The 15,356-nt window shown below is 39.3% G+C and overlaps 1 protein-coding gene across 1 annotated transcript in view; it reads left to right on the top strand.

Annotated features, from left to right (window-relative positions):
* Positions 1-15,356, top strand: part of SDK1 (sidekick cell adhesion molecule 1) — a 375,512-nt gene that overhangs the window by 109,145 nt on the left and 251,011 nt on the right. The window contains exons 3-4 of the mRNA XM_057369831.1: positions 1,559-1,665; positions 5,590-5,737. Coding sequence (XP_057225814.1) covers positions 1,559-1,665; positions 5,590-5,737 — 255 coding nt within the window. The remainder of the gene's footprint in view (positions 1-1,558; positions 1,666-5,589; positions 5,738-15,356) is intronic.

Genomic DNA, 15,356 nt, shown 5'->3' with positions numbered 1-15,356 from the left:
TGCATAAAGAGTGTTTAAAATTGTAAACACAGAATCAGAAATTCCATTAATATTTATCCCTTGCCCAGGTTTGCAATTTTCAAGTTAGTCTCAAACAGTATAAACACATGTCCTATCTTTTTCTCATTTTTGTTATTTAATTCTTCTAATTTTGCTTGCTGTACCTGCACACTATATCCAATAGGTCCACTGAGAATCCAGCTGTTCTAAATTTTGGCTGCCTTGGAATTTCCTAGGTAGATGGGATTTTCACTGTAAATTTTTAAAAGATTTTCATTTCTTCAGGCAACATGTTAAGAATGTTTCCTGCTGAAACTTTAATAAGTCAGTAAAGAAAACCAAAGTAGGACACTTCTGATCTAATTGATTTGTTTTGTCCTGGTGGCAGCAAAACTAACTCTGCATTACTGCCCTAGTACAGATGAAAACTCAGGAAAGAACCCTTTAATTTTGGCTTTATTTAATAGAAAATGCAATAAATGTTAGCCAAGTAGAACACTAAATCTTTATGGGAGGAAGAAAGATTGTTAACGTATAACTATTTGTTAAAAAGAACTGTAAAAATTAATTTTCAGTATTTATCAGAATCTTCAATTTATTTATTTTTATAATGATGTTTTACAACAATCTTCTGCCTGGCAGAGAAGGAAATTATTTTGTAAGGAGCTAGAGAAGCCTTCTGTCCTATTGATTTCCATCCTCTGCTTTATATTTTCACCTCTTTCCTCACTCCATTCCCCGTGGTGAGGCTCATCAGGCAGCACCATTCCTGGTYAGAGTCATTACTGGTGTGCTGGGATTGCTGGGATTGCACACAGAATGTTTTCTTTTAGTGGAATTAAACTTTGAAGATTAAAATTCAGCAGTTTTCCTCCTTCTTCTCGTTCATAAAGACTTTCATTAATCCTGCCATAATATCTCCTGAAGGTGACTGGGGGAATATGTKCCTATGATTAATGTTTGTTTAAAGCAGGATTATCTCTATTATTCATGTGTTTTATTCACATTAAAACTGTGCCTATCAGCTCATTTTCATGTTGAGCAATCAGATGGAGCCGGATGAGGAAGGTGAGATCAGTGGACCAAGAGTTTGAGCTCACTGAAGGGCAGAGCAAATTCAGTGTACGGCCCACGGTGCCAATTCCACGATTCCTCAGAGTTACAGGGTCACACAGTGGAGTTTTCACTGCAAAGCTTTGATATTTTTCACCAGTCTTCCCAATGCCTGCACTTGTTCTCCTTGTGGCTCCTCTGAACAAATTACCTGCTTTGCCTTGTGAAGGAAGGTAGAGAAAATGAAGGGAAAAATGTAAATCTGTCTTTCAAGTGAATTTTTTATACACTTGGCATTTATTGTGCACAGAACTTGAGACTGAAAKGTGTTTCATGCATTTCTTGTTAGCTGTTCTTTAAAAAAATCTCTCTGTAACAGACGATATTGTGGCCAAAACCCAGAAATTACACGAGAATGCTGTTTGTAAGAAAAAACCCAACGAGCACTGAAACCAAAGGATCTAACAGGATGAATTTCTGTCTAATTGTGCTTTTTGCCTGGCAGGTACATCATCCCAGCCCTGCAGAGGTCTGACGCCGGCTCCTACCAGTGCATYGTGCGCAACAGGATGGGGGCACTGCTGCAGAGGAGATCTCAAGTGCAAGTGGCATGTATGTCTAAATGAGGGTTACTCTGATTCACTGGCTTCTTTTTGGGCAAAGAAATCACTGTACTGATAACATTTGGGAGTCTGAACGGGTGTTAGRTAACAGATTTAATGAGTTTTTTGAATTATTGCATCACAAGAAGTTTCATAGTTCAGTTGTCATCTGGGAAGCGGCTCAGAGCAGGGTAACACTGAGTYTTTGAGCTGTTCAAAGCCTTGAAAATGAGATTGTTTGGAGATAYCTGTAGCGTGAAGAAACTATTATACCTCACCCTGAATACAAAGGGATTAAGCAAGGCCATGCAGCACAAAACTATCAATCAGAACAATTAGCAACAACAAAAAATCCAGAAAGCAGCAGCATCTGAAAGGGAATGGTGGGGAGAGCACCAGGAAGATTTCACATTGTAATCCTTGTGATACAAAATCAGTTTTGCAGCAAAACCTTAAAGTTCTGTTCTCAACACCTTCCTGAAGCAACCTTCCCCAGTGTTTGCACCGCCTCAGTTTGGACTGTGCAGAATTTTTGAAATCCAGCTGCCATTTGGAAAGGTTCAGTTGGTTTTCTCAGGAGTCTGTGCTAGTGAACATGACATTAGTAATGATCACCTACTCTTGATTTCCTTTTTTTTTCAGTTAGCAGGTAGAAAATACAATTCAAATAACCTTTTTTGGAAATAATAATAAAATTAGGCCTGATTCYTTTTCCAAAGGAAAAGGATAAAAGAAATTTAAAAAGAGACAGATTTGTGTGCTGTACCTGAGAATTCTCACACATGGATCAAATTTCTCCTCCTCAGGGTCAGCGACTGGAAATTCAGCAGTAGTAAATGTCACTTGATAAGTGGTAKTTGGAGAAATTGAATAATTTATTAGATACCCAGTTTGAAGGAACTGATGCGAGTTAATCAGTATGTCAGTGAGGGAAATCACATGGAATTTCCTGTGTTTGAAAATAAAACAAAACCAGTTGCCACTGGTATTATCTAAGCTTTGCTATCRTGTTCATCAGTTTGCTGCATTACAGCAGATTGTGTTACTGTCTCTGTAATGTCACTGATATCAGTAATTTGATGTTTGGTCTCTCTATTGTTTCAGAGCTGCTGGGAACTGAWGTTAAAATAAACTTTAACTGCTGCTAAAATGGGGTTTTCCTTCCCTGCCTCCTGCCAGCCCTTGTGCCCCTGCTGTCTCTGACCATGGCCTCACTGTGCCCTGGGTCAGACCCTTGCAAGCATTTTTCCAGATATTCCTCTGCAGTTATAGTGAGTTAAATCAGGTCACAGAGGACCTTCTGAAATCTGGTGTGAGTGAACATAGCTTTGAGTGAGCTGTGGGGTGAGCAGCAGGTTTAGCAGAGAAAGGAGAGGGTGAGGAGCCTCTCCTTGTGCAGCACTGAGCCCTTGGAGGAGTCTGGATCCCTCTGGAATTGCATCTCCAGGTGTGGCTTCAGGGGATGAAAGCTTTGGTAGCCCTTCCATGGAAACACGAGCCCATTTCCTTCTCCATCCCACCAATCATTCCTGTTCCTGCAGCTCTCTGTCCCTTTAGGCTCAGCAGGAAAACTTGTTTGTGCAGCTGTGTGCTGGGAAACTTCTCCAAATTTTTTTAAAAGAGCAACAGTTCTTTTGTGGRGCTGTTAAAGGGGTTCTCTCCCAGCTCCTCCCTGTCCAGTTCCCTCCCCAGCTGTGCCAGAGGTTTTACTGGCACAGTGTGGGGAGCAATTCCTGAGGGAGTCCTTGTGGGATACTTTTTGATGCTCTGCTGAAGAATTTTTTCTCCTGAAATGACAGCTTTGTTCCTCTCTGAAGGAAAGGAAGGTTTGCAGTGCAGAGTTTTGTCTTTCTAGACTGCTTTGTGTGTATGTTTGGCCATTCTGGACAGAGTAACAAGTGAAATTGTTTACTCTCTTCAATTTTAGTTTTCCTCCCATTTCATTTGTAGATCTGCATTGCTGAACAAAGCGAAAAATCGCTCTCTTAAATCTGAATTAAGCARTCTGTTTATTAATTAATTTATTAATTTATTTTCACTGATAAAGRCRTTGAGGCAAAGCAAAGCAGATCCTRTGGGAYTTGGGAGASCTTTAATCCTGAGCCTTTGTGACATTCTTTGTGACACCTTATTCCTGCAGCTTAAAGTGTTCTGCAAGTTTGAAATATCCTCCTTCCCCGTCACTCAAGGGTGGATACTGATACCACACGATTGTTTTCTGTATTTTAGTATTTTTWATTTAAATTAATTGATTTAAGCTGTCTGGTTATAGTGAAGTTCCTGATATTTTACCATATTTTTGGTTATTCCTCAAAATATATCTGAAAGCAACTTTCCAGGGGGTCTCTAAAGTCCTCTTAGCCAGTCATCAAAATTTAGGGGGAAGTTTATGTTCGACATTAAACTAAAAGGATTCGCAAGAAATTAGCCATTTTTGCCTGTGAGTAGAGGATGCTTCCCAATACACTTCACCTCAAGATCTCTAGTGAAAAATGGAAAGGTAAAATTATAATGGCCCTGAGAAAGATCTGAGGTGTTTTCCACGTCCTAGATTATCTGAAGTAGCAGGGAACTTGTTAAATAATTTAAAAAATATTCTCAACACATGCTAACATATCACTTAACTGAATGGGAACAGATATTGGTGAGAAAACTGCTGAGTAAATCTTAATTACAGGATGGCTTTAAAAAACTCCTGGATTGTGAAAACTAAAATAATCATACGACAGTGAAGTTAATTAGATCCACCTACGCAGTTTGAAATTTCTTTTCAAGTAGCTGATCTGATTACAGTTGTAAGGAATCTGGAGCAGCAGAGGAAGTACAATGCTGATTATGTCTGAATAAATAACTTGAAAATCACAAAGATGATTAAAGCTTCTTTAAAATACCATGTGTTTTTAATTTCTGCTCTTGTTCTGTCTCTTCTCATCTCCTGCCATTCACAGACCTGTAGCAGTCTTCTCTTTGCTGCGTCCTTTCCATCCCTTTCTGCAGCACAGAACTTGTAGAGAGCCCTGCTGTCCTTAAAAAAAAATAAGGGAATTCAGTGACAGAAGCTGGAATAGTTTTCTCTATGTGTGTATGAATTTCCTAGCTTAAATCAAATTAAAATGCAGAGAAGTTCTTTGAAGGGTGAAGAAGTAAGACCCTACAGCCTTGTTTATTTTAATGGGTAAGGTTGTGGTACAAAAAGGCAATGGAAAAACAAGAAAAACAAATCACTGAATTTTTTCAAGGTCTCCCCAGATACCTGAACTTGCCTGTAAAATAAAGCCTTCAGAGGCAGAGGTTCTGCAAGGGTAGTTTCATTTCTTCCATTAAAWTTTTTATTAAAAGCTGCTCTTTAACACTGGAGTTGCACTATTGACAAGGGGTGTGGTGCCAGGAGAGCTGACAGCTCCCAGCCTGAATGTGAATCCTGAATGTGGCCTTGGATTCCAGGATCCTCTGGGGAGCAGGAACTTCCCTGCCTTGCTCTGACTCTCTGCTGGCCTGGCTGTTTGTGTAGCTTTCATTTAAAAAAAAAATGACCAAAAAATTACACATTTATATACACCATGAGCATCCCTTTGCATTGCAGGGGTTCCTTTTTTATTGTGAAAGGATTTATCTCAAAAATCCCAAACCCACAAAAAAAAAATGCAAACAAACCTCCATTAAAATGTCATTTTTAGTAAAACCCCTCAGTTACTGCCCAAGGGTCACTCAGGGCTGCTCATGGATGCTCTGCCCATGTGCACCAGAAGTTCTGGGGTTTTCTTCATGCCTTGTGTTCATCTGCCTCCATAAACCAAAATCCAAACTGCCCCATGATCCCGTGTCCCATTGAGTAATCATCAGTGCCAGTGGCTCTTGGGAACCACGGTGATTTCTCTGTGCCCTGAAAAGAGATGGAGAGAAAGACAAAACTTGTCATTCTTTCTTTTTGCAGACATGGGAGATTTCCTGGAYGCAGACCAGAGGAAAACAGTGACTGAAGGACAAGCTGCAGTTCTGAACTTCCCACACATCCTGAGCCATCCGAGGCCCCAAGTGACGTGGTTCAGAGACGGGCACAAGATTATACCGAGCAGCAGAATGTAAGTCAATTTAAAGCTCAAAATACACCCACCCTAAAATATGATTAATTATATTTGATAACACAGCTTACATTTTAAGTACACTAATTAAGGTTTAAAGAGAATAAAGTAGTCGTGTTCGTACTAAGTTTGAGATAAATTACTATTTTAAGACCGTCTCTGAACTTCTGAAGCAGTTTGACAAAATAATTCATGTGGTTTTAATGGTCCTGGCGCAGCATAAGGAGCTGGGTATGGAGAATGTCTGTGCTTCCTTCACGCTATTCATTTCCATGATACATTTTGRAAAAGGAAATGCTCATCTCTCAATTACGTTTACTTGAGTGCACTTACTTAATGAATACTGAGGTTTTTCTCTTTTTAATATATGAATCTGTGGGAGTTTTGTTGCTGGGTTATGCTTAGTACTATTCTCCTYGCAATAAAATTCCAGATATTGTTTATTCTTTTCATTATTTTTAAGCCTACAATGACAGTTTTATTTCTTTTTTGCTAATTAGTAGCTCACCTCTAATGACACAATACTTGCACTTTGATTAGTTATTATCTCAAGGTTTGCTCATTTTTCCTTTTCTGGAACAGTTACGAAGCCATCCCATGTTTTTATCTGCACGGTTTCATTCAGAGACTGAAGGGGCTTGGCTGTAACATTAAAAAATGTGGATTAAACCTTGCCTCATTTATTAGAAAACTGTTGAAATGCCAGGAATGTTGCTGGTTATTTTTTTAATGAATGTATTACATTTTCCTGTGTTCAAAGGGATAGATGTGCTAGCAAATGATGGTAATGGGACATTGCTGTGTTCCAGGRCTGCTGAGGCTTTGGRGTTCATATTAGAAAGGGAAAACTTTTCTTAAACTTGAATTTTGTTCATCTGTTCAATATATTTTACTGCTGTTTATGTGCCTTTTTGAAACCTGAAAGCTGCTATTCCAGTATCTTAGAAACCGTTAAAATTAGTATTGCAGGGATGTGAAGAAACAGCGTAATAATTTATGAATAATTTAATAGTAATTTGATGGGAAACAGCTGGAAGATGAAACAATGGGTTCCTGGGCAATCTCTTGAAGTGAGCTAAGTGACAAATCCTGAGTTATTAACCATTAAGGATCTTCTTCCTCCACTTCTGCCACATTACAAATTTTGTGTTGTCGATGCTGAGAATACACAAATCAGAAATTTGCAGATGGTGACAAGGCCTTGTTATCCTGATAGCTGAGAGTTTCCTGGGAACCCTTAGGGGAACAGAGCAGGGGAGCCAAGGCAAGCCTGCTGTGCCTGAAAATGAGATTTTCCCTGAGTTCTCTTACAGTTTGGGAACATTGCAGGTASAGCTGTGTATGTCATGTATTTATTAAAACAAAGGTCCTCATTTTCATCTGCTGTGGTTTGCTCTCACCGTGGTGGGATTTTTGGGATAAAATGACTCTGTAGTAACTGTGAGGAATGCTTACAAATGGGAGATCTGTAACACTGGCTACAGCAGGGCTGAAATACACCTCAAGGTTTCCGTATCAATTTCATCCCCCTGGTCAGAAATTTTGTCTAGAAGGCACATTTGAGGACATTTGTCTGGCCTGTGTGGGGATCTCTGAGYATTCCCAGAGCTGAAGGTGTGAGCCTCCTTGGAAGTTTGATAGATGGTTCATAGTGAGTCTGGTAAGTTCAGGAATGACAGATTGATGGTGCACRTACCAATCATCAGAGCACTCTGTGTGCAGTAAGTCTCAAAATATTGGAAAAAACCAGAGAGCATCCACTCACATCTTGCTCTCCATGAAATCTGGGAAGTAAATATGGCCCCCCTATAAATACTGGGGAGATGAGACATGGAGAGGATGCACATAAAACTGTGAGAGATGCAGAAATACCTTATGGGAGCTGTTTCTTACCTTTGGAGCAAGTTTTGCATTTCACATATTTTTTTGTGCACCAGGAGGTACCAATCTCCCTGATCAGTTTAGCCAGTGATCCAGTTAGGCTGGTGCATCAATCTCACTGGATCTCCTGCTAAACTGATCAGGGAAATTGATACAACCACCTTGTCTGATGCTCTTTAATCTGATTAAAAGTACCTTATATTGCTAAATCAATATAAAGCTTTTTTAATGCTCTTAAACAAGCTTACAATGATTTGGCTGAATCAATCAGCCATAATTTTGTGTGTCAGCTGTAATAATGATTTCCAGGCGTGACATCGCTGCGGTGCACGAGGAGTGAGAACATAAACAGTGTTAGAAAATGTGGAGAGTGGTGGTGGTTGTGGTGCAATTCATTCAAATGGTCAAGTTAAAGTCYTACTCATGCAAAAACCTTAATTTACATGTACTGAACGCTGCACTGCTTTTATGGCATAAAAATGATCCCTGTGTTTGTGTGCACAGAGCTGCTGTCACCTCTGCAGTGGATTCATCTCACTGATGTGGGAGCAGAGCATGTGACGAGTTGTCCTTGGGTGAGAGATACAAGAGATCAAAAGTAACACAAGTTCTGAGAGTGAAAAATAAGAAATTCTTAAGATGTTTCAAGGAATGGCATTTAATTGGCTCTGCAGTGAGGCTTCCCTAGCAGGATTAAGGCAGTAAATGCTGATGTGTTTCTCCTTCACTGTGTTCCAGTATTTAGGACACTGATGGGGAGGGGCTSTGCCAGCTATTCAGCATCTCTGGGCAACCTGTGCCAGGGCCTCACCACCCTCATTAGGCAACATTTCCTCCTTACATTCACCCTCTTTTAGTTTAAAACTATTCCCCCTTGTCCTATGACTGGATGCCCTTGCCAGTTGTTTAAGGTGGGGGAAAAATGCCGTGAACAGCTTTGGTTTCATTTGTTTTTTCATCAGAATGGTAAATCCTACTGAGAACATTCATGGCTGKGGCATTTTCTGGGAGAAAGTTTCCTTTGGGACTCAGGCAATTTTTTTCAARCTGCATCCTCTATTAATTTAACTGCTGGAGTTACTCATGGCAGAATTTTCCAGCGAATAACCACCTATTAATGCCAATTCTAATATTTTGTTAAACCCTCCAGATGAAAACAGGAATAGGATGACAAGTTGCTCTTAAATGACTGGACATGTAAGGCCAACAAATCCCTGTATAATACATGAATGTGGAGCAAATGGCCTGCWCGTACTCCTGGGGTTGTTGTCATAGTTTATGACTTAAGGCAAATAAMAAATCTGCAGCAGAGTTAGTGGGACATGATGGTGGGTATTAAAAAATTTAAATCCTAAAAGTCTCTGTTGTCCTCCCCTCATGCTTAGTGCACTGTGGGTGTGCATTCCTTGTGGCTTTTATGTATTATCTGTCACCAAACCTCAGCTTGGTATTTTCAAGAGGTGTTTCTGGAATGTCAGAAGGAAGCTTTGTACGTGCTAGAAAAGGACGAACTAGAGAGTTGGAAAGAAGACTGAAAGATCAAGAGAAAATGAGCAAGGAGAAGAATTAGGGTTTGAGGTATTTATTATTCAGCATTCCCCAAGAAGTTGTAGAAAAGATTTCACATTGCACCCAGGCAGATTCATTTCCAAATATATCAGTRATGTGTAGTTAACAGCTGCACTGTTATCCGAGGTCTTGACTGATGGGATGATTTTGCCTATTTCCCTGCACRTCTTACCAAAACCAGCAGCTCTCTAAAGGTGACTGCATCAAAAGAAATTGCTGCTCTGGGATGTCAAGTATTCAGCTTGCCTTGCCTGGCTGTTCTTCATCAGGCTTAAAAGCAAAGCACGTTTAACTTTCTTCACACGAGCACAAACAGTACCTTGGAGAGGCACAAAGGACAGCAGCACCATCAAGGTCTACAATTGCCTTTCACTCGTGGCATTGAGRAATTAAATTCTTAGTACTCTTAGAGGATTTTTTACCTTTCTCTAAGTGAAGCACTTTGCAGAGAAAAGGTTCATTCCAGCCATCAATTCATTTAATTCACTTCCTTTAAGAAGAAAACTTCTATGCAGACATTATTACTGTCTTCATTAACTTCCTCTAAYGGTGAAACTGCTCTTCCCTTGTAAGCTGCAGTTGGATGAATATTAACTCATGTCTTTTGATGGTGGAATTATGTCTGACACAAAACAGCAAAGTTCATTTTTGGAGTATAAAGGCATTTCTGGGGGGTCCCTTTCAGCAGAATGGACATTTGGCCAATTAACTCCTGAGGAACCAAAAACTTCCCAAGTGCACTTCATCCCACAAGGGAGGAATGCTGAATTGCATTGTCTTTAGGTACCCATGGGTTCATATCTGTGTTTTACACTCACATCAATTCATTATTGGGCATATGTGGTYATTATCAACTCTTAGAGACTGAAGGTGCTGGCAGATTTTGGAAATGAAAATACATTAAGCACCAGCAACTGTTGCGCTTGACTTACTGTGGTTTTGAGCACTCACAAAATCTTGCAAATAAGCAAAGCTGGTGTAAATTTATTAGAATTTGTTAAAATTGTAAATATATTAATGGCAGTAAAAAAAAGGAGCTGTAGCTAAGTAGGCTTTAAAAGATGAGAAAAATTAAAAGATCTAGAAACAATACATCAAATTTTGGGCTGATAATACCAATAGATTATGTTTTGCTTTGGTGAGAGCATCTGACTTAATGTAGCATGTATATATTTTTCACTTTAAAACAAACACCACTTTATTTTTATATGAGCWGTTCTAGTGGCACAATGCATTTCTTTGCAAATACCAGCCTGTCACACAACTTAAGCTAGTTGCACATAATTACTTTTCACATCCACTGGATAATACTTTCATTAAGCTTGTGATGATTATCATTGCTGAACAATAAATTCAGAGGCTGTCAACTCTGCCATGTATTAGCCGAGCAATAATTTAAAAAATAAAAATTTGCAGATCTCTTGTCTTCTGACATTATGGAGTGACACCTCACAGCAGTAAGAAATGAAGAAAACCCCTATAATATTGGGTTATCTGTATTTACCTTCTACAGGCTCCACATTAAAGACAGCACCTCAAAAAGAAGAATATTTGGCAGAATTAAATTATTTCCTTAAACTAAAACTCATTGGCACCACCCTGTAATTATTGCAGCAAACTGCTGCATTGAGTAATTTCAGTTTGGAGGAAGAGGCAGCACCAGGAATGATCTTTCCTCGAGTTTCACTGTTATCCCCAAGGCCTGTATGGATAGGAAGGGCTGTAGGGAAATTTCAACTCTCCCATTGACTCTTGGAGTTCTCAGTGTGAGGAATCCTGCACTGCCAGGGGCTGCTGTGGGTTTTGTTGTGTGCTGTGCTCAGCAGAGGGAAACAGCAGCACCCCCGGGAAAGCAAATCCCAGGATTATTTTCCAAAGCTGTTTGACTTGTCTGGATTCAAGCTCGCTGCTTTCCTCTCTGCACACAGTTTGTTTGCCGCAGGTTTTAGACGTATACGCTTCGGAAATTAATTTATTCAGACCTCTCGACTTTATGGGTGAAACTCTGAGGGTTGGTTTGATGGACGGGGAGGAGGAGCTGAGGTGGTGCCTGGGGCCCATGGGATGCTGAATGCAGGGTGGGAGCAACACAGGAGGGGGAGAGGGACAGCCAAAAAAAAATAAATAATAGTGCTGCCAAAGAAAATAAAAAATGGCTTTTAGCAAGGCTGGTTTGGAAGGGGATTCTTCCCAGGAGAGACACTTGGGCTGATGAGATGAGAGGCACATTTTGGGATTTGACCAATATGTCTCATTACAAGTTTGGACCACAAACCACAGAGTGGTTTTTTAATATATATTTTTTTCATAAGCCAGGGGAAGTTCTGCCGTTATGGTAGYGCTGTAAAAATCCATATTTTTTGCTGGAAAGAAGTGGATACTTGGAACTAATATTGTGTTTTAATGGCGCTCAGCTGCTCACAGTATCTTTCAGGACAATCTTCACCAGCTGTAAATTTCAATAAAACTTCAAAGATCATTGTCTAAGAGRAGAATCTGACTGCTGGATATTGTTTTTCCTATGATGATCATATATAAAGAACAAAATCATTTTATGTGCTGCTACCCTTATTAATCATAGATTTGGAATTTGTAAAACAAAGGCAATGGAAGTGTCACTGGAAGGAAACCTTTTTTGCTCTAAGTATGATTTACTTATCACAGCTTGCAGTGGAAATTGATTTATGAGTTTGTTGCTTTCTGGGGACAAATGTACTTTGAGAGAGAAAATATGGACTGTGAAAGAAGYGTTAATAGCATTACTCTCTGTAAGTGAGCTATATACTATTTTTTAAAAATCATCCTCAATCTAAAGGTGGGTAAATACGAAKGCTCATTGACATTGTATTTTGAGGCTCACTTTTTGCATCTGCTGCATTTTCTAATCGAACCAAAGATGCTATTAGGGACAAGTCCTGAATATAATCCTTTAGTAACTAATGTGCTTTTGTGGAAAACCACTTTTCTGTCAATCTTTGAACTACAAATGGAAATATTTTAATATGCAGCCAAGATAAGACTATTTAAAAGTGTCGCAGTCATTCTTAAGAGCAAATATGCAAAAAAACCCCTATTGCTTTATGCTTAAAAAGTGGCAATTGTTCACAAATCCCYGGGAACAATTTATCTCCTGTGGCCCCTCACATATCTTTGCTTTCATGGAAATAGATGCAAAATGCTTATCAAATATAGCAAAAGGTGGTGTCTTGTGTTTACCAATCAACTTTTATTAATCAAAACTGACTGAAGTAAAATGTATCTGTCAGTACCTCTGCCTCTGTGCTACAAAGGACTGTTAATTTTCTCTCTGTGCAGAAAAGGACAAATTCTGCCTTGCCTCATGATTCCAGWGGATTTTTATRTGATGTGAAAAGGTGCTAMGACATATAAGTGTGTAACTTTAARGTACAGGTTTATGTGGAATACTTTAAAAGCCTATCATTTTTGGCAGATTTACTTTCATTGTGAGAACTGCTCTGTGATTCAGGAAGAAAAAATTTTTAAAAAACCACCCAAAACCACAGAACCTGACACTCTGGGGATGTATTGTGGCTTTTGTGGTTGATTTGCATCAAGTCTACTGTGTTAACTGTATTCAGGYTGAATTTAAAGAATTTCAGGTTGAATTTTTTGCTACACGGGAGCAAAGTGAGGCATTAATGAGTGCTGCAGGGAGAGGCAGAGCTGGCAGCCTATGCCTATCCTGGGTGTGCAGAGGGCTGAGTGGGGCTGCTTTGTGCTTGGCCTTCATCAAACTGGTCCCAAATGAATTTAAACCCCTTGTAAAACGTTCCATGGTCTGTSTGATCTCTGAGAGAGGAGGCATTTTCCGTTGTGGTGAAACTTTGCGAAGGTATCTTGCAATTAAAAATGATAAAACAGTTGAATTCTGCCAATATTTATTTGAAATCAATTTTTTCTGCTGTTTGTTAGTGCTGCCTTTTAGTTCTTACTAGACACCTGTGCCTATTTTTATGTATTTTTGTAATACATTGKTTTACCTGGAAGGACCAACTCTGGACACAGACAAACAAGGCAATTATTTATTGGGTTTTTGTTGGGTTTATTGCTTGCTCAGCTTCACTCTCTTCACTTTTCTCTCGAAATTCCAAATTCCTGCTGTTTGAGTGGGGAAAGAGTGGAATAGACCCACCTACTTCCCATCAAAGGACAAAGAGTGGAAATCCTGGAGGGAATCTCTTCCTTCCCTCCCTTCTCATGAGTGTCAGCATCCCAGGAGTGAGGCCCTCACTTTTCTTCAGTTTCTCCCCCAAATAATTTCGATGAGTTTCTCAATCTCAACTCCCACCAAACCTCCCCTTTACTGCCATTCATCCATCCCAGACCTGTGGCCCCCTGGAACTCCCCTCCCTGAACGTTGCCAGAATTTTATTTTTGTTTGTTGTGGCTTATTTGTAGACTCAGRACCTAATGTGTCACTGAGAAATAACACAGGAGAGCAAATATCCAGCAATTTCTACCCTGTGTGTGCCTGGCTACTTGAATTCTCAGAATTGGGGTCTAAAGGAGACCTTATTTAGGAAAAGCACTTGAAAGCATTGCGTCTAAGGGCTGTACAACAACATTTTTGGTATTTTTTTTTTAAACCTCAAAGCTTATTCACTTTGTAAAACAGGGTTTTGCTGGATTTTACTCMAAGATTTTTCAAGAAACAGCGTTTGCTGTTGCCATTCAGCAACCGTGACCATTTGCAAGAATTTTAACAGCTCTGCTGCTGCYTGCCAGCTGCCATGTGTTCCTTCCCTGCTCCCTGCACAAAACCTCCTCCCTGCAAGAGGGCTGCAATACTTTCATAGTAATCACTAGTTCAAATCACTGATTATTTTAAAACATCAAATCTCATTTTTGGCAATCCATCATCTGTTTCCATGGGAACTGAAACTGGCCTCAGCAGCGACAAGAAGCAGAGTTTATTGGGATACTTGCACATTTCAGTGGCTGTTGTTAGACAGCTGCATTTTCTGTTTACCCAACAGATATTGCAGCAACAACCTCATAATAGACTTTTAAAATTCGATGTACATTTCGTTTTAATGCATTTATGTCTTTATTCATATTTTTCGCAGCTTAGCCCAACTGTTATGATGGAGGAGAGGRAAAATTCAGTAATTTCCATCATATGCAGTCAACATTGGATGTTTCCATCAAGTGTCTTTGCTATTGTTTTAACTAGGGCTGGGACAAAAAGAATGGAAAAATGTCCTGCCCTGAGGGGGCCAAAAATAAATAAATAAATGAAACAATTCCTGATTTTTCTGYAAGTCTAGTGTTTCTCTATATCTTTGGTGCCCCTCATCACAAACCCTTTCTGTCCCAAATCTAACCCAGAAGGAGTTTCATGGAAATGCCTTGAAAATTCTCAGTTCTTGCTTCTTTCACAGGGCTGATCTCAGCTCGTGTCATTGCTGGTGCAGTATTTACCACAAACCCCACTTTCTAAACAAATTATCTGTCCTCAAATCTTTGGTTCGGTGTGTTTATCAGTAATTTATTCACGTTTAGCATAATTATGAACAATTCAAGCTCTGTTTTCACCGAGATGGRTTTTTCTGCACACAGACGTAGTTAAAAATGATAAATAACTGGTAAGAAATGGCTGAGGGTGCACAGCAAGAGGGTGAGAGCAAAGAATATTGTGCAGCTGCTTTGCTGGGATCTAGATCTGGTACTGACTACACCCAACTCTGGTTTTAACAGCATTATTTGGAGAGTGAATKAATTTATTTTAAAGAATTTTAAATTTATTTTAGAAGAAGAAATGAAAATACCTTGAAGAAATCCTGTAAATAGGTCTTCATTGTATGTTGATGATTTAAATATTCCAACACAAGGAATAAACTAACRTGCCACTCATAATTTAGTAAAAACRGGGAGTTGGCAAAATCTTYGTGTTTCAGAGAAATAAAGAGAAATGTCRGTTTAATATTAGAATGCCTGATAGCTTCTAATCCATAGCTGTCACTGCTAATTTCACTAAATAAAAGACTTTATGGTGCTGAARGTTCACTAATCAAGATTCATAAAGGTACAATTCCAGTTGTCATCTTCTTGTCTCTTTGGGAAGCCACTTTTATTCACAAAAAAATTCCTGAGTGGAAAAAAAATACCGAGCATAAAGTAGAAAATTGAGTGTGTAAAATGCACCTTG

The sequence above is a fragment of the Malurus melanocephalus genome, unplaced genomic scaffold, assembly GCF_030028575.1.
Source record: "Malurus melanocephalus ecotype Western Australia unplaced genomic scaffold, MMel_1.1 scaffold_115, whole genome shotgun sequence".
In the NCBI taxonomy this organism is placed as follows: Eukaryota; Metazoa; Chordata; class Aves; order Passeriformes; family Maluridae; genus Malurus; species Malurus melanocephalus.
The sequence above is the reverse complement of the archived record's forward strand: the minus strand, read 5'-3'. Positions and strand labels throughout refer to the sequence as shown.